Source organism: Manacus vitellinus, unplaced genomic scaffold (genome assembly GCF_001715985.3).
Source record: "Manacus vitellinus isolate BGI_N305 unplaced genomic scaffold, ASM171598v3 scaffold_70_pilon, whole genome shotgun sequence".
NCBI classification, from domain to species: Eukaryota; Metazoa; Chordata; class Aves; order Passeriformes; family Pipridae; genus Manacus; species Manacus vitellinus.
In genome coordinates this window covers 2891733-2919417 of record NW_021940754.1, presented here as the reverse complement: position 1 = coordinate 2919417, position 27685 = coordinate 2891733, and the positions used below count along the sequence as shown (strand labels likewise).

General features: G+C 37.5%; 1 protein-coding gene across 6 annotated transcripts in view; it reads right to left on the bottom strand.

Annotated features, from left to right (window-relative positions):
• Positions 1-1616: 1616 nt before the first annotated feature.
• The window catches only part of GPCPD1 (glycerophosphocholine phosphodiesterase 1), a 43418-nt gene continuing 17349 nt past the window's right edge, over positions 1617-27685 (bottom strand). For 5 of the 6 annotated variants that reach the window (XM_029964404.1, XM_029964403.1, XM_018084414.2 and 2 more), the window contains exons 5-20: positions 25305-25380; positions 23139-23180; positions 21820-21943; positions 20458-20704; positions 19215-19377; positions 18981-19113; positions 18699-18753; positions 16672-16764; positions 15185-15262; positions 14165-14204; positions 13324-13385; positions 12414-12479; positions 11497-11633; positions 10169-10304; positions 9685-9845; positions 1617-3395 (exon numbers count right to left, since the gene is read on the bottom strand). In XM_029964404.1, the coding sequence (XP_029820264.1) occupies positions 3191-3395; positions 9685-9845; positions 10169-10304; positions 11497-11633; positions 12414-12479; positions 13324-13385; positions 14165-14204; positions 15185-15262; positions 16672-16764; positions 18699-18753; positions 18981-19113; positions 19215-19377; positions 20458-20704; positions 21820-21943; positions 23139-23180; positions 25305-25380 (1818 nt within the window). In that variant the 3' untranslated portion in view covers positions 1617-3190. Of the gene's footprint in view, positions 3396-6751; positions 6854-9684; positions 9846-10168; positions 10305-11496; positions 11634-12413; positions 12480-13323; positions 13386-14164; positions 14205-15184; positions 15263-16671; positions 16765-18698; positions 18754-18980; positions 19114-19214; positions 19378-20457; positions 20705-21819; positions 21944-23138; positions 23181-25304; positions 25381-27685 lie in introns of all 6 variants that reach the window. The other variant, XM_029964406.1, reaches the window with a different exon arrangement.

The window sequence follows — 27685 nt, the reverse complement described above, 5'->3', positions numbered from 1 at the left end:
TTGGAGGTGGCCACAAGCCCCGTCCCGGGCAGGAAGCAGCATCTGTGGCTTGCCCGTGTGTTGCTGTCTGGATTGCTGAGGGCTGGGAGGGGCCTGCGGAGCCGGCTCCTGTGGAGCTCCTTCAGGGCTGCGCCGCTGCCGGGCAGGTTGGCGGGGCTGGGGGAGACCCTGAGGGGAAAGGGCTGCTGTTCTCTTTTTTCAGCTTTGCGCTTAAACTGCCAGTCCAACTCTGAAAATTAAACACCGATGAAGATTCCTCCCAGACAGAAAGTGCCATGATAGAAAGCTCTTGCTGCCCATGGAGCACCCATGAGAGTGGCCCACCAACTGCACGAGAGCTGTGGGGTAAGGGCTTTCCTTCCAGTGTCGAACTGCCATCATTCAGTTTTTGTAGCCCTGTGCTGAAAGTGGCAGTCCCATTCCACAAAAATACAGACAGCCACAGACCTACCTCACAGGCCAGCAGAGAGAGCTGGGAGAGTGGCTGTGCCCTTCCTGTTCACCATGCTTCAACTTGTTGCCCAAATTCCCCTGCCACACCCTCACTGAGGCACCACGCCCCTGCCTGACAGCTCCTGTTGGCCACACTTGTGGTTGCTTGCACTCCCTGGGCCAGTTTCCGTCACCCAGAAACGACCTCGACTCCAACCCCTGGTCAGCTGATTAGGCCTCGCAAGGCAGCTGGGCTGAACCGCAGTTTCTCCCTGCAGTTTAAATCTCCCACAAACTACCTCAGCTCCATCCAGTGGTCAGCTGATTAGAGCTTGCAGGACAGCTGGGCTGAGCTGGGCTGAGCTAGGAGGAGCTCCTCCATGCCGTATAAATCTCCCACAAACAACCTCTCAGCTCCACCCCTCGTTACCTCCTAAGGCCTCACAGGGCAGCTGGGCTGAGCTGGTCTGCTCAGATGCCGGGACAGAGAGCTCTTGCTACCCATGGAGTGCCCAGGCTGGCCCACCAACTGCACCTGAAACCCAAAGGTTACAGGCTTTCTTTCCTGGCTGTTCAGAGTGGCCAAGCTCAGCTCCAAGAACTGACACAGCAGAAGAGCTTGTTAAAGCAGTCAGGTTGAGAGGAAGTTGCTGACAACTTACTCGTAAAATAAGGGAGTCAGCAAGAAAACAACACCATTGTAACACTGCTCAAAACTATCTTGTAAAATCATCACAGTGGGTGTATTTATTTTCTCCCCTGCCCCCCTTAAACAGAATAGTCAATTGCTGTTCTCTGGGCATTGAAAGGTGTGAAACAAGTATTTAAGGGTGCCGAAGCCCTTCTGAGCACCACACTGTGGTCAGTCCAAGAGGGTGCTTCAGACAGCACAACATTTGAACCACCTTCACACAAAATAGGTATCACGTTCAACATCTCTGTGGATGTGCTCTCCAGCTTTCATGAGCAGTGACACAAACTCTGCTAAGCACTGAGTATCTGTTGATAAAGCCCTCAAGATTTGTCAAGAGAATCCTATATGGGTATACAAATGAGAAAAAAATTAAGAAATAATCACATAAGTGAAGAAAGTATCATAAGAGCTGCAAGTTCCTGATGTAAAGACTCTGGTTCAGTGCCCCCTCCCCTTCTCAAAAACACAGCTCATACACTTCCAACTTTTGTTTAGGTTGTAGGGTTTTGTTTGTTTTTTTTATTAAAAGGCGGTTTCCAGATACCTAATCATTACTGTGTTGTTTGTGCAGGACAAAAAAAACCAGCTTTAAATACTCAAATACACAAGTCAAAACAAGCTGTTTCAAACTGCTCAGCAGTGCAGGCTCAAGCACTTATTTGCAATGGCTTTGTACAATCAGTTCTACATAGCGATGACCGTATATAAAGAATATAGTACATACTATTGTTTTCATTGTCAATTTACAAGAGAAAAAAAATAAATATTTTCCATTCTTATTATACATTAACACTTCAGTAGAAAGTTACAGCTGTTGTGTTGGCATGACCTGCAATGTCAGGAGGAAAAAGGACATGCATACTTATCTATTAAGAACTCTAAACTATGACTTTGAAATAAATTACAGAGGATAGATACCAGTCAAGAGAATACCGATTATCTGCATTCAGTACATTTGTGATTCTTGCTCCAAGGTAAAAGCCAAAAATCTTGCTAAGTACAAAAGCTAGTAGCTTGCATTATGTAAATAAGACAAACCACTTATGGTACAGCCTTTTCTTCAAATGTTTGTGAATAAATAGGCTTGTGGTTTTTTTAGGCAAAAAAGATTAAGTTGTTGAGTTGGTCCTTGCATCCTTCACACATAACTAGCACCATAAAGATGCAAAGACCTCAGCAAACACCTAAATTTCATGCTTAATAGATAAAGCATGCATTCTGTAGAGTTTGTGCATGGTACATATTCTGTCCATTAAGGTTACTGTGCAAAAAGAGATTCTCAACCACTGAAGATGTTTCTGTAATTCTGTTAAAATTATTAGCAACATTTTTAAAGTTTTGCAGGCCTGTGTGCGACTAATGAAAATGAAAAATAAAATCATACTTGTGGTTCACCCCTAATTGCTATACACAGGCACAGTACAAACTGACAAACAAGACAACAAAGGAAGCAGCCTAAATGTCCAATGAACTGGGAAAAAATGATTGCAGTTTACTAAAAAAAGTTATATAAATATTTTCAAATTGCACAAAGCTTTGTACAGGTGGATCTATCAGTGCAAATACATATATATGAGGTACCAATTCAGTCAGATCTTTTTATAGGCCAGATCTATTTATATCTATCTCACTCTCTTAATTTCCTGTTGTCAGACAAATGCTACAGCTTGTCAGCCTCCAAGTAAAATCAAAGTCAAAACAATTTTTCAGCATATTCAGTATTGTAATTTGTATTCAGTGTAATTTCCTAAGATTTAGTTTCTGAGCTTTCACTACTGAGACTGCTTAATTAATTTGTTTTTTAAAAGTACTAGCATTAATTTTGTTTTTCAGGATTTTACATGATTATAGGGGAAAGTTAAAACTGCATATGTAAACTGGAACAATAACTATGACTGGCTGAATATTTTAACAGTTTGACATTTTAGTAAGTACTGTTAGGAAGGAGGAACACAGTTATTGCTATTTGGAGACTTAAAAATAAAATAAACCAACCTGAAAGCATAGACAGGACTGTTCCAATAGTGAAAATTTGCTAGATACAAAACAGCATTCTGCCTAAAATTAGTCCTTTTGCATCTGAACACTCTTCAAGTTATCTACAGCTTTCTCTTCCAGGTAACTATTATGACATTTACATGGAACTATGGATTTGAAGTGGCTAACTGTGGGACACACACAGCTTTTCAACTCTGGCAATTCTCTCTTGAGACGTTCCAGCTGCTCCACCTGGAATATATTTGGTTGCTCAGGATTTGAGTCATATATCCTGAATAAATGAGAAAAGAAAAAACATTGATAAGTATAAACTGACAGTTGACAGAAATGCACACTAGATAAAGCAACTGGGGTTTTTTTTCCCCTAATAGAGTAAAATTAGGTATTGGCAAGTCTATAAAGACAGTTCACTTGAGGTTAGTATCCAAAGTTTTGCTGCTCATCTTGCAATATAAAATGGTATTCCTTTTACACAGACTGATTAGTATTTCATTGGATATACTACAAAGCCACCCATTGGCATTTACTTACTTCATCTCCTGAAAAAATGTGATTTTACAGGTGGCACAAAACAGTGCCAAACAGTGGCACAAAACCGTAAGAGCAGTTTTCCAGGCTTCAAACTTAAGAGCATAAGAAATTTCAGAGCCCTGAGATTATTTGAACAGACTGATATACTACTTGTACATTATACTGAAAGGAGTTTATACTTACTGCTTCAATAAGTGTTTCACCTCCCCCCAGTTCAGAACCACCCCTCTTGAATTACCATAACAATATTAGGTCAAGAGTGAAAACCAGAAAATCTGATCTTTCTTCATACCTAATGTAAATTAACTACCTACACCATTTCAAATAGTCTGTGCTCATTTCAATTTCTTGTTTTCACACATGTAAACAAACCTGCAGGATTTAAAATGTCACCTCACACAAGACTGTCCAAATCCAACACACATTTTGAGTCTGACAGTGACACTGAGCATAATTCAAACACTGTTTTGGTGTAACTCATTATAAAGCAAAAGCATTCGTGTTCCTGTAGCCCAACTATGGCACAACACGTACTGTGATAGGGATACATCCTGATCTCCCAACAGTAATTTCTAACATCAGCATGTTATTTATATCCAAAATTTCCTTCTGGGAATCCAGTTGTGCATATACAGTTTCAGGTATTGCACATCTCCAGGTTTATCTCCTTCAAATGAAAACTTCTGGAAGAAATTACCATGGCTTCTGCCTTAGTCTTTCATGAATATTCATACCTTTCCTTATGATTCCTTCAAAAAATTACTTTGGTTTTATTTCATCATCCTTTGTCCTTCGTAAGTTTTCAAGGTATGTCCAAAAGGAATGCAGTGTCACAACCAAAATAACAGAGTGCAAGGTGCCTTTTTACCCCAACAAGACGACTTGTGAACTGCTGGCAACTCTGAGACATCCAAAACAAAATGCAGCTCAAAGACCGATATAATAACAGGATTCAAATAAGGAAACACTTCTACAGGAAATAATGACATGGATCACATTCTCCACAGTATGATCGAGGACAATTTCTGTGAAGAAACTCCTTGAAGTGAGGATAAATGCTGTCTGTTTTTATGAAATTCAAATAGAAGGCATAGCAGTTAAATTACTTGCATAGCACCCATAATCCAATACAGGCCTAAGATATAACCCAAAATTGCCTTATGGAAGCTATCTGCAAAATAAAAGCTCTGCCTTCTTTCCAGGATGCAGGTATTTCTTCAGTTAAGCTGGCTTACACATTATGAATTTCTAAGCACCTTGTTCCTAGAACATGGCTAAGCATGTTTCTAGCAGGTGTTTTATTAGTTCTTTACTACAGCATAAACTCTCAAATTATTGCTTCATATTAAATTCTTTTCAATTGACATTTTGGATGAATCCAACCCTCCAAGCTCCTTTGAACCTGACCACCAGAGCCAGTCTGCTCCAATGTGTATATAGTGTTTCTTCTAGAGCAAAAGCAGAGGAGACACTTTGAAGCACAGCTTGTAATTCGGAATTTCTTGTCCTCACTTTTCGTTCGGGTCCACGAAAGTAAGCCACCAGTTTGTAGAAACAGAGCATAGTTCCAGGATGTCTCTTAATTAATTATTTCCAACTTCACCATCAAAATCAGTAACATCTCCCTATCCTTCATTCTTCAACAGGACACTTATTTGTAAGTAGCTATGCACCAAAGTTCCTCCATTCAACTTCCTATTAATGAGTAAGCCCCGCAGAAGACTGGAAAGAATCCTTTAAAAATTACTTTTTAAAATAAGCACTTTCTACAAAAGACCTGCAGGACATTGCAGGGTCATGCAGTGGATGTAAAACTGATGTGTTTAGCTCCTGTCTGGTGTTTTTGCAACCTCTGAAAACACATATGAGACAAAAGTCATCAGTACTGAAATCCTATTTTCATGCTAAAAAGACTTTGTGAAGCTTTTGATTAAAACTCTTCATTTTTCTTTGCATCAAGGTAAACTTGAGTTTAGTTTTATTTGCAACTCACAAAACAGGGAAGACTTAGATTGCCACTGCATAACATCTTAATCAATTAGATTAAATTATAAATCAACTAATACTAGTCCACTTCCTTCATATATCCATGCTGTTATTTAAGTAACATGCAGTTTCAGGCAAACAGGACAGCGCAGATTTAGACAGTCTTCTACTTTTGAGAAGTGTTTGGAATGCTTTTGCCTTGATTGCCAGCTAAATTTGTGTTAAATTTTGGGAAGTTACTAATACCAATCAAGCACAGAGCTTTTGTCCAGAGTCCACAAATGCAACATGCAGCCTAAGAAAGCTCTCATGGAAAAGCTTTCAGCATAAGAATAACTGATTTAGCATTTTTATGTAGTTGTGTGTATTATTCAGCAAACAAAATTCAGATCATGTAAAGTGAATGAAAAAAGATAATGCAAGTGTAGGTTAGCACCCACTCCCTCTCCACGTTGGTATTTAATATATAGCCAACAGGTGTAAAAACATAAGACTGCATTGTTCTTACTGAGTTAAGTATATTCAAATACAGAAGTATTTCCTGGACTGTTTAACAAAGCTTACCCAGGAGAAAAATACCAGATAAATCACCCCACAAATCCTGCTTTAAAATTCATCATTTTTCGCCAAGCCAGAGAATTTCACTACAATAAGTTAAAGTTTCTTCTCTAATTAAAATCTAAACATCATACTAATAAAGCATTTTAAGGATGAGATTTCTGTGTAGACAGAATATACCCAAGTCATGCACATAAAGTATTCTTCTGTATAAGGACCCAAAGGCAGAGGTGGCACCTTTCTGTAGGTTGTCCTTTTTTAATATAAGTAATTTGGTTACTTTAAACACTGAGATGAAACTAGTTGAACACAGGAAAATAGTAGAGTATCATCCCAGCAACAGCACCACAACATCCATTTGGTTTAATGTCTTTGGATATATCTAATAACCTGCAGCCCAAGTGGAGAAAGGACTGGATGGGGGCAGAGAGGTGTGTGTGTTCTTTCCTCTGCCCCAGTGACATCATTCTTTTAATACTGTTGGCATTTGTAAGCTTCCCAGATTTAGTCTTGCAGCTTTTCTTCATGCAAAGCAAAGTCAGAACCCCCTACCTGCATTTTTTTTTTGCCCAGTGCTTGATATCCCCAACTTTTGGTATTCAGGACACAGTGTTTCTGCCATCTTCACAACTGGCTACAGTGTTTTGGCCAATTCTACATGGATGATTAAAGTTTGGAAAACACAGCTTACAGAAATTATCTCTATGCAGACAGTTCATTATCTCAGAAATCACTACTGCATACAGTAACTCAGGGCCACACGAAAGCAACCAAAAATTCACTAAAATTCCTCTATTCTCTTCCTAGCTTATTCAGGTAACTAGCACTTAAGGTAGTATAAGTAAAGGTCTAGTAAACAGCAACACAGAACACCAGGCACAGCGATTTTTGATAAATATCTGGACTTAGCCATAAATCCAGAGAACAAAAATTCTGCAGAAACCATGGAAGAAGCAAGCCTTGACTCAGGCCTAGAAATATTCCGGAATTTGAAGACACAACAATAGCATGAACTGGCTTTACACTAATTACTGCAGTCCCTACTTACTTCTAGATCTTGAAACAGGCAAGTACATCTCTCTCTCGAATTCTGCTTCACAGTAGTTTTAAATACATTTATTTCTAAACTTCAAACAGCACAGGAATATGGATGTTTACACCATACCTATTTAAACTCTTAATATCAACTTCATAGTCTCAAACAATCTGGAAGATTGCCTCTTTACCCAGCAGCTCCAAGTGGGAGTGGAAACATGTGCTGCCACGTTTTACATTTTGACATTCTGTCCAGGACTTGCAAATATCACCTGCATTTCAAAGTGTACACCTTGAGACATCTGATGCAACTTTCAGAAAGCGTCATATTTCTCCTAAAGGGACCTATATTAAGACTGAATTTAATTTTATTTAGACAATTAATAAGTTTTGAAAAGTAATTAAGAATTGCAAAGGAACATTCTAGAGGAATAAAGGGGAACCAGATTTCCCTGCAACGATACTGAAAAAAGATAATTGTTTGCTACTCAAATTGCAGTTTGTAACTTGAAAAACAAAAAAAAATGCAGTGCAGAACTACTGTTTTTAAACAGCTTTGGAGTTACTATTAATTCTGGGGTTCCTCTTAATAAAGTGGAAAGATGTTAAAGTGGAAGTGATAGACGGGGCAGGCAGCGAGAGGAGAGATGAACGCTATTAAGAATCTAGATGATCTAAATAGTGCAGGGAAGTTAAGAAGTTTTTCTTCAGTTAAATCCACAAGGGAATTCAGATTTCCAACAAATTGGCTAGTCACCAAAAGGTGAGATAAAAGGTGTTCTGTTATCCTACTACAACTCAAACCACACTAAACAGCACAAAAGGGACCATAAGATGACATGTAGCAGACTTGCAGCCTTGACAGCAGTGCAGCAGCATTTAAGTAGTGCTGAGTATCTGGAGTAAGAAAAGCAACATGAAGTCAAAAATGAGGCTGTCACCTTCTTGATTTTTTTACCATAGTAGTGAATATGCATTGCACAAGGAGTAATAAGCTACCCTGGAAGACTGGATTAGTAGACATCAGATGAACAGACACTTTAAGAATATTTTACACAGCAGCGTTTCATTAAAATACCCCACCTATTCATGAACCAATAATGTATTACTTTAAGTTATGCACATAATAGGATCCAGTCTCGTTACTCTAGGATTGTACATCAAAGAGTCAGAGTTTCATCTGCATTCTAGTCCAGAGATAATTTTCACCAACTAAAGGGGGCCTCAGTCATGAGGTACAACACACAGCACTGCTGTGGCAAGAAAGATGACTTATGTTCTAATGTCTTCAGTCTGAAGCTGATCCCCAATGTAAAAATCTAGTTATACTTTTTTATTGCCAGAGAATAGGAGACATTCTATACAGTACAAGAAGTGAGACCTCTGGCAAACCAGAGAAGCAATGGACCCACCACTCTGGAAGGACTCTTAACAGTCAAGAACAGATAATAGAATTAACTGGGTTTTTTTCAATGAGAAAGACAGAGCAAACATTATTTGATTTCTTGCCTCTAGATATGTTAAACTGACTCTCAGTTTTCACTTCATAAAACAGACCCCTTGACAATTATTAATCCCTTTCCTCCCTTTTTATTTTTTTCAGGTAAAACAATATGCAAAGCAATACCCTTACTAAAGCAAAAGGCTTGAAAGCCATCTATAATTTGACACTTCAGTTACACTTAATGCTTTCCCAATGACATTCTTCTTCATCTATCAGAATTTCTCATCTAATACAGCTTCTCAAATTAATCATCATCTTGTATTAATGAATTTCACATCTTCAGTGACAAATGAGCTAAAACTTTTGGTGTTTGTGAGGAACTAAATACCACAAAAATGCTTTTGTTCAAATATTTACCCTGATATTCTGATGTCTACCTGAATTATCTGGAAATAATAGAATAGCTACCTTCTGTAGTGACTAATTTAGCAGTTCACCCTAGAATCCCTCCAAGCTAATTTTAATAGGAAAAATGGTGAATTCACAGCTTTGAAACACAACAGAATGCTGGCAAAAATTAAAATTATTCACTTAAGTTGTGTTAACTATTTCCACAGCTTCATGTAGAAAGCTTAAGCTTTCAGTCAAACCGTTAAATAATATTGTCCTCACCATATCATGTACATAACTTAAAAACTATCATCATGAATACCAGTAGCATCTTAAATGTGTGTGCCATGCGCTGTTTCTTTAAAGAATCAAATTACATTTATGTTAATCTCAGAACAAACAAATTATTTTGCTTCATATTTGCTGAAAGAGTGGGAATAAGTGTTGACTTGTTCTTGATCTGGGTTTATGGGCTTCTTGTACTTGCAGTACAAGAAGGAAGATATTCTGTACCCAGTCAACCAAGAAGCAATGTGACATTTCACTGGAATCAAGATATAATAGTTTCTAAGCTTGATGATGATGATGATTATTTATAAAAGCTATAATTAAATACCTGTCATATATTAGCCCATGAACACCATATTCTCTCAACTTCTTCCTGTTATCTGGGTCATTTGCATCATCACCCCATGAAAAAATAACTAAGCCCTCAGATATGGCCCGTTTAATAAACGATGGATTCCTCAGCAGATCTTCAGAATGCACATTAATTCCCTGAAACACAAAAGACTTCAATTAAAATTCATGTTTCTGAAACAAATCAGTTTTTTTTAATCTTTGACACTTGGAGCTCCTTATGATTCCATCCATAATAATAAAAAATAATTTATCCAATTAGAGAGTTTATTGATAGTGCTATTTTTAAAACACTGTATTAGACATTTGAAACAATGGACATTATTTTGGCAGTTGCCCAACTTCATTGTATTTCTTTTATGAGGTTAGTTGTAATTTTAAGTGTTTGTGTGAAAAATGATAGATTTAAAACAAGTAGTAATAATTTAGTTTCAGAGTAGTACCAGAACTTGTCAGCTTACCAGCAAGTTTTCAAACTGTGCAAAAGTAATGGCAATTGGAGTTGTGCGAGATCTGAGATCCATAAGCTCTGGATAGAGTTTGGATTCTCCTTGGGTGAGAAATAACACAGGATACTTGTTTTGCTTATGCCGAATCCTGTTAGAAAAAGAAGTTCACAAGTAGGAAATGAAAAAATGAAAAGCAGGGGAATTCAATCTTACTGTTTTGAGTGGAATTCCTCTCTGTGCTGAATGTTCTTCTAGTTCCTAGCTGGTGCAACGAAATGGTACTACAGTTTAGCATCAAACTGTGTGACAAACTGCTCAAATTATTTATTTTTTTTCCCATTATTAGAGATTAACACACAGTTTAAGGGAAGCTTGACTTCATGTTGAACTCAGACCCACATCCTCAAAATGTTTATATAAAATCCTTGAAGGCTGTTTAATTCTGTAATTTTCTTCTTAAGGTTAGAGTAATATGAAGATCCATGATAAGAATTTCTAAACATGGTTAATATCAAGAACCTAACCTTACTAATGTATTTTTCAACTTAGATACCAGTACAGTGGTATGAAATTACAACAGATGGAAGCAAAATTTTGAGATTGGCATGTTCTCACACATTTGCTTCTTAACCCTTTTATCAGTACCTTGACTTGGTTTTGCCTTGCCCATTGACTCTTCAATGGTATTTCATCAGTGCAGCATCAAATGAAGCTTCCATAAAGCCTTTCATTAACAGTGCTGAAGCAGTTTTGGTTACCAAGTACTGCACCACATTTTTAGTTCCTATATATCCCAACTGTTTGTTCACCAGTTCAACTTCTACGCTTTTTCTGTGCCCCAATACCTTCAATATGACATTCCACAAAAGCAAAGTAAACCACTTAACAAAAACCACAAAGAAAACCTAAACCAAACATGGGCAACACAAAGTTCTTTTGTTTTCCGTCCTTTCAAAAAGGCAGATTCAGTGAAAAATTGTAACAAGATGATTTGGTTTTTAAGTTGGGCTTGCACACCCCTGGAGCATGACTAAAAAAAAGACTTTGGGATAACCAGAAGAAACCTTGTCCTTTTTTGTTGTGTCAAGAAAGAGTGAAGCATTCAGGAAGGCACTTGACAAAAATATCTACTATGACTTTGTTCTCCCGTTTGATTTTGGAGTCATTTCCAATGGCAAAGTGGTCTTGTTTCAGTTCCCAACTATTTTGGCACCCAAAGTTTATGTCTAAGCAAAACAAATTGTTATTTGTTCCTGTTGGGTATTCTTATGTACAAAGTAAATTTTATAAAAAAAAAAAAAAGAGAAAAAGAAAATACATAATTTATCTTCTTAACTTACATTGTACAAACATCTGCATGAAAAGAAGAAAATACAATTCTTCTTCTTCCAGCATTCATCAAAACAGTTTTTAGAATAATATCTAGAAAAAGGTTCATATCAAAGTAAGTTGACAAGTTGCCATCCCACTGTCCATCCTAGAAAAAGAAAGAACAAGCTTCAGCCATTTAAATTAATGGTTACTGAAATTATTTTAACCAGCAATGGTCTTTCATTCTACCTGAGTAAAATGAAAATTCAGTTTGCCAGTCCGAATACAGAAATCAACCCTTCAGTCTGTTGACTGTTAGTTACAGCTCTACAGGACTGACACTCTGAGAGGCAACTGAATTCTCACAGCAGTAAGATTCAGTGAAAAATTCACTGTCTCCCTGTCCAAGGAAAACATTTCTAGGAAGCCTATTCTAATTTTGAAAATGCAAAGGATTTCCCTGAAATGTAAAGTAATTCCCTGACAGTCCACCAAAACCTACAGCAGATATTCTCTATTGTTATTTCTAAATAAACACAATCCTGTGCAATGCTTGAGCTTGGACCAGGTGACCCACTGTGGTCCCTTCCAACCTGACCCACTCTGTGATTCTGTGGAACATACAAATTCAGTGGTAAGATTTGTAGAAATGAGATATTCTTTGAGAATAGCAAGTACCTGTCTTCCTGCAGCTGACCTGTCTCTGAGAGCACTATTAGCATGTCTCCATGCATATGGACTTGCACCTATCACTCTCCTTAGTTTCCTTCCCCCACTCCAGGCTTCCAGTCTTAGCCTTTTTTTCCTTCTAGACTGAACACTAAACAATCCAGCTGAGTCTGCAACACTGCTGACTAGAAGGAAACAGTTGCTTGTGTTACTGCACCAGTAATTACAAACTTTAGCTGTCAGAGAATTAAAGTAAATCACAGGTACATTTATTTACCCTTTGCTGGGAGATCCATTTTATTTCTATGTTGAACCCAACATCTTCAGAAACAGACTCCAGGACCTGAAAAAAAATTCATTATGAAAAGACCCCACAGTAAAGGAGGACAGCAAAGCATTGTGAAGGTAATTTTTGGGAGAATACACTGGAATTTAGTGCCAATGGTGTCTAACAGTAAAATTAATCCCCCCAAGTTTTTAACATTTAACACAAGATACATATACACTTTTTTACTCAAATGCATACAAATGGATAAAATCTTAAGGACAAAATTTTGACAAGGCACAAATGCAGGTCAATTCACCATAACACATATAAGAAAATGCCCCATTTGTACTCCTGAAGTTTTATTTCTCCAGAAATATATATAAACACATAGTCCTAAGTACGAAATCCATGAGCTTGCTATTACAATGACGATGATGAGAACAAAAGTTCTTTCACATGAAATTCTCGTAAAGAATTATTTGTAAGGTGCCTTCAAATCAAAGGTGAAGCTCACACAGTCATGAATGAGGACATATTTCTCTGTGGCTGGCTCTGCTAGATGGCCAACACTATGTGATTAACTCCCTAAGGCCAGGTGGTTGGTTTTTTTCAACATTAGAAACAATTATCAATGCATTAAAATGCAATGCCCCTGTGTACCCTGAGCTATGCAACTTGGGTTCATGAATTAAGAAGCTTGAAATATCTGCAAAGTACTACTTTTAAGCACTGAAAAGCTTCCAGTGGCCAACAATGAAGCCCATATTCTCAGTTCCAGCATTGATATCAGAGACCTAAAGCCAAAAATTAGAATCCCTTGTGTGCAAAGCTGAAAGTAAAGCACATACTTTCATGTTCCACAATCATCATTATCATCCATATTCTTTGTATATAAACCTTATATATAAGGTTTGCTTACTCTTTGCAGTGAAGGAAATGGCTGGGTCTCAAAAGCAGAGTTTTCCTCCTCTTGAAAAGATGCTGGAAAGAAATACAAAATACTGAATCAAAACAAACAGCAGCATAATCCCAGTAATCCCAGCAAGAAAAGGCTGGCTCAAACTCATAAGACTTTTAGGAGTGAAGAATGAATCAGGTCTACCTTTTGATTACCTATGCCTTCCCTCTAACACTGACATACTCCAGCGATGGTGTTGGCAATTCCTGTTTTGCCAGTGGGAAAAATGTTTTGACAATCATTTAAAAACTCGCCATAATATTGATCAGAAATGGCTTCTCCCATCCTTCACCACTTCACTCACTGAATGACATCCAGTAGAAGCAGCCTTGCCTATCAAGGCTTATTTAATTTATCTTTTCCTAGATTGGGAGGATGTGCGAGGTACTTTGACCATCTGCTGTCCCTATAAAGGGGATGAATTAAGGCCAAAAACTACAGCACCTATAAGACACCCTGCAGCAGTTACCAAAGTTCTTGCTGGCAATTCTGAAGAGCTGAAGTTAGAGAAGTCTAAGATGAAACATTAGTGGCAACTTTGTTATGTTTATTCATAAATATATATTGATCCATATACATGCACCTTCCACAGTCCTGTCCCCTCTTCTCAAGGGAGTAACTTCTGTCGAGATATTTACTTCCCAGCAAAGAAGTCCACAGCATGCACAGAATTAACTACATAAGCATTTAGAAGTGTTCAGGAAGATGGCAAATGTGATTAGAACAAGCAACTGTAGCCACAGAATATGTATAAGTACATGGTAGTGAATCAATCTCAAGACTCTTCCAAACTAGTACGTACCATTCTGATCTTTTACTTTCAGGGCAGTCACGTGAGCCAGCTGAAGAACATAAGAGTAACATTAGCAAACACTCTACCCCTAGAGGTCTTCCTACATGCAAAATGTAACTAAATTTCCTTATAAATTAGTTTTTAAGTTTAAAGGTCCATTGTAGACACAGTTTTAGTAATCTGCAAAAGAATAAAGGACATCCTAGTACACATCACAATTTCCTTTCAAAGTTTGTTTTAAAGATTTCAAGGAAAACATGCTTACTGAAAATTGAAAGGACATGTTCAAGGGTAAAAGCACACATAGTATAATTCAACAGCAAGATGTGAAGAAGTCTGAGCATTAATCTCTCCTTTATGTTTAATCCAGTGCAGAGGGCTGACCAGTGTCATAACGTTGTCACATACTGAGACAGAATCAAGCCAGGCACAGGACCAACTCCCTCGCTCTATTCAAATTCCCTCTCCACAGAAAGAAGTAGAGCAAGTAACTTCAAGTAAAAATGATCATATAGTTCTTGGATCAGCCAGATGCTTTCCTTGACTGAGGACAGGTATCTCAGTGGGGTCTTTAGTGGCCCAGTCTCATCCCCCGGCTCCCCTTTGAGTCAGACAGGGCACTTCTGCTCAGAAGGTAGAGTAGTTCAGTGCAACCCCTCCAACATTTGAAAATGAGACAGACTTCAGGACAGATGTTTTTCTTCAAAGACTTCAAAGCATTGGCTTTCAATGAACCCCACCTTCAATTTCAACCTTCCTTATTTTTTAAAAATTCTCACTGTTAGCATAATGATGTGGATCTACACAAGCTGTCAGACCACCTTTCTAGAAGATGCAAGTAATGAAATTTATTGAAGTTGTAACCATGTTGCAAAAGTATTTTTCTTGGAATTAGCTAATTGTTCTATTCACACAATTTTTAGAACTGTGCTCTCCCAAACTGTCTTTAGTTACTGCCAAAAACTCTAAGCTTCATACACGATTTGAAATTCTACACATAGCATATTGTACTAGCCAAAGTAACAATACCTTTAATAACTGCAGCTGATCAAATGTAAGTTCTTTGACTGCAATCTCAAACAGTTCCAAAGGCTCTGTATCCAGTTTCTTTGAAGAGAAACAATACATAATTAAGCACAACTGAAAACTACAAAAAAAGCCTACATGCTTTTAATATGGTAGCATTAAAGGCAACTATTTTTTTCCTCTTTTATTGATAAGGATACAAGTTATATCTTAATAAGATGATCAGTTTTCAGGAGACAACACAGTCACTTAAAAGCATAGAACAAGTGTCCATTTGAAAAAAACAGGATTTGTTTCACACAAGCCAGAGGCTTAGAAGTTCTTTCTTCACAAAAAGTTAGTATATTTATTCTATAAAAACTTGATTGGTTAATCAGGAAAAAGGTTTGCAAGTAAAGAAATGCAGTAAAAAATACTCCAAGGCAGTTTACTACTGTCTATCCAATGTCACAGAAACTAATAAAAAAAGACAAATGTCTTGGGGTAAAATTGAGATACTCACACCCTGCTCCCAAAATAAAGATCTGGTGTCAAAAAAATTTTGTCCATTTCTCACATCCCCTCTTCACCACAGAAAATTTTACTGAGCAAGACAGTAGTGATTGAAGATACACTGAATATCCACTTCCCTTAGTAAAGTTCCATTTCCACAACTGTTCAAAACCAAGTTTTTTATAATTTGCAATATTGCAAAGGGTGTGAGAGTTTGATGACACAAGACTTAGGGCCAAGAAGACAGGACAGTCTGCTCGTAGAACCTCTGTTTTAGCTCCTTTTCTTCTGATCCACTGAGCAATCCAAGAGTTCTTCAGTCTCACACATGAGACATGAAATATATTGTTTACCTCACAGTTAAGGAACAGAGCAAAATGCTGAAGTTAAAAAGGGTTAAAAAAAGAGTTAAAAAAAAATAATGGAAGTCAGGCCGGTTTTGGCTAATCAACCTCTCTAAATGAAGGAGATCCTTGTTTCTTCCATTTTTCTGCTGTCCATCTACTGAGATCCAAACAAAGCAGACTTTGGTTTGACCTAAAGAGTTATGAGGACATAACTACTTAAGACAAGTAAACATTTAAGTGTCAGTAAGAGTGAGGAAGTCATGCTAAGAATCACACTAACTCTCCCTCAAAAAGAAACAAGCAGAAGTTGTTTTAGACTGCTCTGGCAAACTAAAACAGTCCCCCAGGCACTACTGAATATAGTGCAGTTGCCTGCTTTTTTCTTCCATATCTTAAATTTAAAAGAAAGCTAAATGACAACTATAATGTTGGCTTGAGGAGTGCCAAAAAACCAGTGCATCTCAAAAGCTCTTTCTACAATATCAAAAGGAAAAACTCAACTTCCCTGCTCTACTTCATGCACAGAGTAATGCTGCATATTAATTCCCATCCCATCCTTTGAGTCCCCAGAATTATTTCTATGAGAGCTTGGCTTTTCAGTTTCTGGAATGGTCATACTTATAAATAAAATACAAATGTCATCCTCTTTACCTTTTTCATGGCCATGCAACATGTGAGATCATGGTATACAATAGGCACATGATCTTTAGAAAGATGTACATCAAATTCCACATATGCTGCTCCCTACAGAAAATTGAAGAACACACAGAACAAAACAAAAAAATCATTAACTACTTATGCACAAGGACTACAGACCTGCACACAAGTTGTCCAGTATTTACAGGGCCTGGATATCACACAGAAGTTGAATTCAACTCCCTGTTACCAGTTAAGTTACACTCAGCAACAGATTAATAATGAAAAAAAATTCATACAGGAAAGTATTTTGATTACCATAATGCAGCTCTAATATATATATATATATATATATATATATATATATATCTTGCTCAATCTTGTAAACCATCTAGTAAGATTCAAGTATTGTAAACCTGGTTTCAAAGAAAGGCTAAGATGATATTTTTAAATATAGATGTTTAAAACATACATGCCTTTGCAGTGTCCTTCCTCCCTCCTCTCCACCACCCCACCAAGAGACAAGGGATGGCTACATATTGTAAAGCTTTAGGGAGACATTCCATACAGCAACAAGCTTCTGGAGTCACTAGTGACTAACACAGCAGAAGTGTGTTATATGTGCAAGAGGAGAAATAGCTGCATCCAGTATTCTCCTGTCCTTTTCAGCTGTATGTTATTTTCTGTTGAACTTAAAAAAAGGGGAAGAAAGATCCAAGAGCTACAAGTACAATCTTTTTGAAAAGAGGGAGGGTCAGAAAGAAAGAGAAACAGTAAAAGGTTTGAGGTTTTTACTTATTTTGACTGTCTGCAAATCATTCCTTTGAAAGGCCTCCAAGAATGCCATTCATCAAATTAGCATCCTGACTCACACTTTTCCAATCAGTTCACAGAGAAAATAGGACAGGCTTTTTTCAGCACTTTTCTCAGCAAAAATATTTTTAGAGCAGTGGCTTTCAGCCTTCTCAATCTGCAAATAGTTGAAAGCTCTTTTCTGGTGCTGCTGCTGCTGACTTCATAGTAAATCTCCGCCTCAATGCACATTTCTTATGGGCTTTTTAAAACCTGTCCATAAACCTGCAGTGTCCCATCCAGAGATTAGGAACCACTGTTCAAAACAATTCAGTAGCAACAGTTTTCTTCTGGTCTGCAGTCAGCGCATGTTCCAGTCACTGTGTTCAAATTATACTCTGACTTCAAAAGAAGAGAAAGCTTTCAGCTAGGACTCTTGGGGAGTACTCCAGAACCAGTAGCCAACTCCAGATTCCGCTCCTATGCCTTTAACAAACTTCAAAGGTGTTTTGCAAGAACCTGTATTAATACCACTAAGGTATAAAGGCTTAGGATAGAGAAGTTAAGCAGCAGGTGATCTCACAGCAGCACATGACTGTGAAAACAAGAGCCAAAGAACCTCTGAATGTACTTCTGCCTCCAGCTACTCTGCTGCACTAGACTGTCTAGATCATTCTTGTCACAGAACACTTCAGTGATCAAGATTACTGGAAGGAGTAAAAAATGACCACCTCCATCACAGAGTTTAGGCACATGAAGCTAGTGATTGAAAGTCTTCTCTTAGAGTTTCAAGTCTTCACTGTAGCAAGCACCAAAACAAAGGACTGTTTTATTCTATCAGCTAAGCTCCCAGGTCACATTTTCAGACACCAGGCTTTGTTACACAGCAGTCTCTGAGTGAGACGTTTGGCACCTGAGAGTTATGCTGACGGACTCCAGCAGTGCCAAAATTTTATTCATTTTGTTCAAATTTATTCCAACCCTATGTCTCTACAGGGTTGAGATTAAAATTCTCTCTGTATTAGAACATATTAAACGGAAGAAGTCTTGATTTTTTTTTTTTTATTAACTTGAAAATAAGAGTCTGATCTAGGTATTACTTCCCACTACTCAGGGAACTTACACAGTGATTTGACATAATTTAACATCAGTGCAACTACCATTCACTGTACTGAATCATGGAAACTAAGCATACAAGCCAACCTAGTTTAAACTACAGGTACTACATGTGTGAAAACGTGTGTACATACATGACTAGCAGCATTCCTCAGAGAGGCAATGGTGTTCTCTTGAACTTTAGCAAGTCTGAAATAACAGCAAAGAAAAAGGTGGTGTTAGATGCAGCACAGCACAGAAGTCCATTGAAACAACAGAAATACAAATCAGAAGTTTTTGTTTTGGAGAACACCCACACTTCATATTGAAGTGACTTGACTGACCACGGGCTGCAGCTTTTTTAAGTGTCCGCTTCCTGAACTGATGTCAGTGAAAGGAAACATAATCGCCCCAGATTAAAATACAAACAAACTTACTTAGCTGTTGTTGTAGAGTTTCCTGCTCCCCTGTGTCCAACATCTAGAGTTGTTCTTGGTTTCCAGTATTTTGCATATGAAGCCTTCATATCACAAGTGTATCCCTGGATCGGTTTAATAACTATGTAGTCCACTACAAGAAAAACACCAATAATAAAAGAAAAACACCATGTCAATAGATAATGGATCACTTCAAGTGAAGTTATCTACATCTGTTGTTTGCATCGGCTGTACCTCTAACTTTTCCAATTGTCTTCCTTGGATTTCTGCTCATAATAGCAAGAGTAATAATTCCAGCACTCTTCCCAAGTTCTTCAATTGTGGATGACAGGAGGCAGGCAGAACCTACATGGCCTGGGAGCGCATCACCCTGTACTACCTTCTCACCTAAATTTTCCTAAAAATGAAAAAAAAAAAAAAACAACAAAAAAACAACAAAAAACTTAATATTATATGTAGGTGAGAATTCTAAACAAACTCTTCTTCCTTGCTCCTCAGAAGATACAAACAGGCACTTGATGTAACAAGTTTCTTGTGCATTCAGACAACTCTAATTTCAGGCCGAAATTGTTTAACGTACGAGTGTTGCAAATTACTATCAGTAACGTGAAAATCTTGATGGAAATCTAAAAAAATCTCACAATTGTCTTCGAAAACTTAGATTTGACAAGCTTTTCAGGTCAAAACTGCATGTGTGAAATAGTCTGTCTTCTAAAAAGCCCAAGTCATATTTAGAACAAAAATTAACTGGAATAACATACATGCTTAAAATAACTTTGTATTCATTTCCAGGGAAGGGGGAAGGCAACTAATACACAGAACGTGCACTTGACCATAGTCAAGGAACTGTGTAGACACTTTGCAATTATGAGTGTAAGTGATCTTAAGGGCATTTTCAGACCAAAGAGAGAATGCTTAAAACTTTCTTCTGCATACACAGTATGAAGAGATAAAAATCTGTTTTCTTTTAAAATGGACTTTGAATATTAGGATCTTTCGGAGGAAAGATAGAGTGCAAAATAACAGATAGAGTAATGAGAATCCAGTTTTAATTTGCACTGGTTAATTCAGAGAAATCTCCTCTGCTTATAACATAAAAATTTAGATTACATAATTGTGATATAACTAGTTCATATACACATTGTTCAGGATCAAGCAGGAGATGCAAAACGTAGCTCTGGTAAAGGATAAATATCAAACCAACCTAACTACAATACCACACACAGAGATTTGAGTCTAATTTGTACTGACATCTAAATAATCAGAACTGAAAAACGTTCTGTGCCACATCAAGGAGACTCACAAAACCTTTCTGCAAAATGGGCTGGGAGCCAATAGCCTCATACTTGTGTAAACAAATCCAGAATATCCAAGAATATCAGGCAGTGGCCCTGTTTCAACAGTGAAATCTTCACAGTAGTTCAATCTAATTCTCAAAGGCAGACTGGAGCTGCTTCCTAGGGGTAAAGAGACGTACCTCAAAAAAATCAAAGATTAATTCCAAGTTATCAGGCTCCATGGTTTGTATCGTGTACTCTATCCATCGGTCTGGCTGCAGAGCATAACCACAGTCTGGCTGAGTGTGTCGACATTTATAGTCATTATTACTTATTAAGGAGAACTCCACAGTGTTTGCCATTTTCTGAGGTACAGTAGGGGATGTTTTCTCTTGGCCCTCTTCATCATCCTCATCTTCCTCTAGGCCTTCTAGGGTCAATTTTACTCTGTTCAACCAGATATATAAAACAAATGGTTAAGTTACAGAAGTGTCCTTGAAAACGATAAAGAATCAGAAAGAAGCTTGAGCAGAAGCTCATACAACAGAAGAATTCTTCTGAACTCCACTATCTGCAGGACAGCACTACATGCAGTGGGCCCTCATAAGAGTCAAGAGTTTGTAGCCATTGCCTAAATCATACTTTAGTCAGATTTAAGTGCTCAAGTCACTACTAAAACTTGAGTTTGGATAAATATGAAAATTGTACTAATGGTCTGAGAAGCAGCACTTCAACAAACTATTTGGGCTGCCAAATAAACAGCCTTCTTCCACAGACTGATACCCATAATGCCAAAAGGCTAATGAAAAGCACTGAAAACAGCAGTAATCATCAACATCAAGACTTGAATGGTGGTGGCTGCTGCTAAGCACACACACAATTTTATGTCTCTATGAACAGTGATAAGGCAGATAAGTACACTCTATTAGACATAAGTAATATAGTCTGAAGTAATTAAGTCCCTTGAGAAATCCTAAATGATCATTTAAGCTGAATGCAACTTCTGAAAAATCCTGGACTGAAAGGAATGAACCTCTCTATGAGATTCAGAATTCTTTATTATGCAGAGCAAACCTTCCACACAAAGTGAATTATCTCAGTAACATAAGCTATAACAAGCAAGGAAAAAAGACAAAAGCTCTGGAGAGCACACTGTAAGTATTAATTCTTAATTAAACTTCCCATTCATCAGAAGTTGGAATTGGTGGGAGGGGGAATCAAAACTGGAAAAAAAACCATTAAGAAATCAAGTATCACAGAATCATGAAATGGTTTGGGTTGGAAAGGACCTTAAAGATCACCCAGTTCCAAGCCACTGCCATAGGCAGGGACACCTTCAGAGAATTGTGTAGGAGCACTGCAGTTCCAGCCAAAAAGCAAGAAACACAAAGACGAGCATGGAGTAAGTATTTGTGCTGAAATACTTTGGAAGTAGCCTGATAGTACACCCCTATCAGCAACCCAAAATTAATTTAAAGGGTGTATTAATTAAGTAAAGAAGAAAGAGTAGTATTGACAATTAACATTAGGTAAATTGCATACTGAGATGAGCAGGCTCTTACCTAAACCTCGATGTTTTAAATTTCTTCTTAGATATCAGTACAGGTGGTTTTTCAGAATAATGCAGACGTAATCTTATTTCTGTTTGACATGTCAGCCACCCAGCATCCACAGTTTCAATACCATCTATCAAAAAAATCAAACAAAAGTAGTAGACACTTTAGTAACTTATTTTAGGGAGATCTAGACAGCTGAATATACAAACATATAAATATAGTTCCTCTATCATCTTCCAGACAATCCTTCTCATCACTAGCTTATCCTACAGTATTTCAAGAGCCATTGTTGAGTGCATCCTTTCATCAGTGTTTCTAAACTACCCAGAACAGAAAACAGATACTGCACTTCTAAGGGTATTAAACAGAAACAATGATCAAGTGCACACTGTCTGCAGGAGAGCACTAAGTATTCCAGTGTTAATTTTATATATGCTATCAAGGGCTAAATTAAGCCTCCAAAGGCAAACATAACATTCCTTTGTCCTGGGATCTCTCAATACATGGAATAACACTGGAACTCTGAAGATTCATAAGCAATTAGAGGCTCCCTGCTTCTGTTGAGATACAGGTGTCATCAAAATCAATGCCAGTAAAGCTGTGTAAGTCTGCAGGACAGGGTATAGCAACAGTGTTGATGGAGAAACAAAGCATGGAGGAGAATCCTCAACCTCACCATCAGGACAAGGAAAAGCCCTACAAGCAGCATGACCAGCAAGCACAAGCCACCACACCAGGTGCTGAGGCAGACCCCACAGTTCTGAAGAGCTCCTAGCTAAACCTATGGTTTGATGAGGATAAGAGGAAAAAGGGAAAAGCTTTAAGACAAGATGTATAAGAGATGATAAAGAGTTACCTTAAGTGTCACAGGATTGAGAAAGAGATGGGTCAGAACTGCCAGAGGTGAGACATATATGCACAGACGACACACAAGGTCTGGGCTGGTAAGAGCCTTTTGGCAGTTACATGTCTGACTGAGGAGGCAGACTGTGTACATTTAGTGCAAGTAATAATGTCTTTCTAGGCATAAAGAGTTTTTCTAAGCTGGGTATTAAGAGAAAGCTAAGTCTATTCTGTATTTCCAAAAATACATGACTTAAAATTTGCAAATTTCAACCCTTAACACCATCAGTGACATTTCAACTCTTCTCAGCAGTCTTTTATTAACAGTAGAAGGGATTAGAGCCTGTATAACTGTATAAGCAGAGAAAACAATCACAGACAAATCTTAAAATTTATGATTTCAAATATTTTTCAATTACGAGACTTAATCTTGTTTAAATTAAATTTATGGTAAAGAGTAAAGGTCAATATGTCTCACTTACTATGGATTCCAAAGAAACCATCGTCAACAGTAATTTCATCTTCTGGAATTAAAAGGAGGGGAAAAGAATGAAAAAAATTAATTAGTATTCACATTTTAAAAAACCATTGCCAAGTTAAATTAATTCTACTTTTCCACCGCACTTCTAAAAAGTGTATCTAAAAAAAGGCAAGAAAACTGAAACAGACAAAGAAGCATGTTTTTTGCAACCTTCTATAAAGATTTATCCCAACTTAGGCTTTTTCTTAGTTTCTGCAAAAAAAAAAAAAACAGTCAACACGCAGAATGCCACATTTTACCTAAAGTAATCTGAACTGAGAAGAGCAAGAAGGTTGCATATTTTTCTGGTTTGCTGCAGTATTTGACTGATATCTACATCCTACCAGTATCTAAGATGCTTTATTTGCCAAAGTAATGCCAAGGACATTAAAGTTTCTTGCAAACATACAAGAAAGTTATCCTCCTGCACATTTATAATTCAAGCTGTTAAATCAAGTTAGTCACGATTAAAATGCTTATTCTGCCCATGTGACAGAAACCAGCCTAGCATGAAATATTCAAAACACTCAGGTCACACTTACTTTTATCCTTACCCTTTCCAAAGCTTTAATAACTGAAATCTTAAGGCACTAAGTAAATTCACCAGCATTAACAGAACTGCAGTAGTCTAAACAAACCACGCATTTCTCAAAACATAAATCTTCACAAATTTTTGCCTCTACAGCAATTAATCCCTTTTTTTTCCCCCCTAGGAAGAATCATAAGCCTGACCTCATTTTTTAATAACCACAGCCAAAAATTTAGGATCATAATGACCCAGTACTAACATACTGGGTTTGCTGCATTTTCTTAAAGATGAAGCACTGAGTACTACTTGTAAAAAAAAAAAAATACTCCTAACTATTTGGAATGAGATTATCTAAATTTAGAGAAAGTCTAGATCCTAGCAGAGGATAGGCTGCTTCCCTTGTCAATTACTGACAAATATAGAAACAATCTTTCAGGAATAGAAAAACAACTAATTCAACTGAAATAAAAAGCAAAAAAAGGGGCAGGGGTAGGAACATGGTCATAGTTGTAGCCAGGTGGGGGTTGGTCTCTTCTCCCAGGCAGATAGATACCAGTAAGACAAGAGGGCATGGTCTCAAGCTGTGCCAGGGGAGGTTTAGGTTGGATATTAGGGAGAAATTCTTTACAGAGAGGGTAATCAGGCATTGGAATGGGCTGCCCAGGGAAGTGGTGGATTCTCCATCCCTGGAGGTTTTTAAGATGAGACTGGATGTGGCACTTAGTGCCATGGTCTAGTAACCACGGTGGTAGTGGATCAAAGGCTGGACTTGATGACCTCAGAGGTCCTTTCCAACCCGGCTGATTCTATGATTCTATGGTACTATTCATGATTAACAAACAGTTTCTTTAATACCACCTTCTTTCTAAAAGACATTATTTCAAATCATTAAGTTTTTTAATAGATGTGAACTCCTAAACATGGAGGAAATACTTTTCATATCCTAGAAAACACATTGCATAAAACATGCCATCCCATAGCAGCATGAGAGATCTAACCTACGAGCTCCTTTCAAAGATTATTTCAGTCTCCCTTACAACTCCAGCTTTTTCCCTGTTCAGAAAAGCATTAGTAACTTCAAGTCTGCATGCCATCTTTTCTTCCAGCAAAATACATTTCCTCTAAATTGCCAGGTAAATAAGTCCATTCATGTTTCTATTTACATTAATCCATTTACTTAAGGAAGCCTTATTAAAAATCTTTGGTCTAAAGTTTTACTAATTAAATAGTACTTAAACAAAATCAGCAGTGACTTCACGCCCTCCCCCCCATTTTCTCTAAAAAACATAATATGGATCCTTAGTCTCAAAGAATTAAACTTACAGAAAATCATTACAATTCCAAATTAATAAAAGAAAAACCCACGTAATCTTAAGGATGACAGCAAAGAATTTCAAATCCACTCCATTTTTAAGCCACTTACGTATACTTACATTTTGAGAGTAAGGCCCATGTTGTGCAAAGAAAAAGTCTATTACCTCCCACACATTAATTAATTTAAATATTTTAAAACTATAGTTATCAATCCCTCTAAACCAGTGTGCAGCATATTAGTAATCTTATGCATATGCCTCAAACAGATGCAGTTGATGCCCATACCTAAAGGGGTAATTGATCGTGGTTGCAGATGAGTCTCCCACGTGTGAACTATGACTTCGCAGGGACCATCGATAGTCTGTAATTTAAAAGTTAAATGTCTGCAATAATTTTTATTTTTTTTTTTGTTATATCTGATTTTTCTACCCATGAAGCTGTTTGGGATGGTCATGAACTCAGCTTAGAGATTTAAGGAAGAAAAAGAGGAAGGAGAAGAAAGAGAGGGGAACGGAGACAGAGAACGAAAGAGAAAGAAAGAAAACAGATCAGGATTCTTATCCCTGCAACTGCTGATGGCACTACCTGATGTGTTGCATTTACATATGAGAAAACTTGTGACAGTGTGACATGTTGGAGAAGTTACACAGAATTATTAAATCTTTACTGCTTACAGCTACTCCACTGGACTACTTCAGTGTCTCTGAACTCATTAAGAGTGCTTGTTTTTTTCTGAAGATACTACAGCAACAGCTTATGAAAAAAAAACATACTTCACATCTATAATTCCAAACAGCATTCAGCATCTCCTCATGCAGGCAGCAGTTGCAGGGGTAGGTTCTCCTTCAAAATTTGCCTAATTCAAAGTCTATAGAACACCGTTATTTCAGTTGTGGTACAGAAGAACAAATTACTTAGCATCTAATTAAAACATAAATACTTGATCCAGTCAGCCAGCAATGAAGCCCCTGCAGTCTATTCCAGTTGGAGCAAGATAAATTAGATTCTTTCATTAAAAAAAAAAAAAATTACTGTCCACCAGAAGAGTACATTTGTTGACAAACATAGCCAAGACTCAGACAGATAACCAGAACAGTAACTCAGTCTCTTCTTTCAGAACAATTTAAGTTTGAAAAAAGCTTTCTAGGTTAAAGCTTTCAAGTAACAGCCACTTAACAGAAAGAACACGCCTGATTCCCAGCTCAGTCACCCTAAGAAGTTTCCCTTAGCAGGGTGTGGTTGTTAGTATCAGATGTAAAAACCACCGTCAAATAGCTGCAGTTTGTCATTTTGGTGTTTGGGCCTAAGTAACTCTTGATTTCCAAAAAGACTTGCTTCTATTGCCAAAGTCTTGCAAGCTTCAATTCCAACTTGCCCCAGTACTTCAGCTTCTTGTTTAAATACAGGTCAGATCCACAGGGACATCCAGACAAGCTTCAAACTCAGCAGTATAATTACAAAGTACCATAATGCTTTGTAATAAATCCTTTACAAGCAGATGGGATTTCCTGATATATATTGAACACATTTAATCTGCCACGTTTTTGGATGAGCTAACAACAAATGGCAAATATCTAAAAAGTGCTCAGTAAGACAGGTTTACTCTGAGTCTTAGCTAAAGCAATTTTCCTAATGAGTTCAGAGGCATCCATACTTATGGGTCATGTCAGAATAAAATACGTATGCTTCAAGTTATGTTTTAAAGACAGAATGCATGTAAATGTAAATAAATAAGATGATACTGTGGCTTTCAGTTTATTCCTGTTACAAGGCAGTTTTAATTTGCATTTTCTCACAGCTGCCACAATGATCACCCTTAGGATATCTAGAAAAGTAAATGATCAGAAGTTTCTTTCCCCTTTTCTTTCACAGCACCTTCACGCTTGCATGTTGCAATCATAGTTTCTAAAGCTGAAATCCATGTTTGCCAGCAGGGAGGCTGCCTTTTACTAACACCATGCAGGCATGCAAGCTCTCCAACAGCAACTCCCATGAACACACACAGAACTTGCAGTTTGTGAACCTGGGGAATGCAAGTCAGTCCTGACATGGATTAAGTTGTTTTCTTCAAAAGGTTTTTTTCCTTGTAAAACCCCCCAACGTATTGTATGAAAATACCAATACCAGTTTATTTCTTACACTACTGTAATTGTCCTTTTAATTTTAGGTTCTAAAACAATTAATGAGAACTCAAATAACATCATCCCAACAATAAGCACACCATGCTGGACACATTCAGCAAAATTTCATCTCCTGAAAGGAATACAGTGGACTGATTGTGCATTTAATCCCAGGAACCCTCAACACTTTCCATACTAAGAAGAGCCAAGCAAAGCTACCTGGAAAAAAAGGGCAATGGATTAGAGAACAGGCACAGACATGACCAAGAACCCTCTCAATCCCTGCTCAGATTCTCTCTGTATTTATAGGCATTTAAATAATGTTTTAATTACACGTAACAGAAGCCATTGTTACAATGAGGTTAAAATACTGATGTAATTTCAGTGGCATATACTGACCACATTTGAAAAGCAGCCCAGTTCAGTAGCAGGGGTAAATGATGTGTCATCAATTTTCATAGCATGGTACTGTTACCCAAAAAGAGATCCTCTTGTAAGAGGATCTCTTACAAAAAGAGACTCCCTTGTAAGAGTCTTACAAGGGCA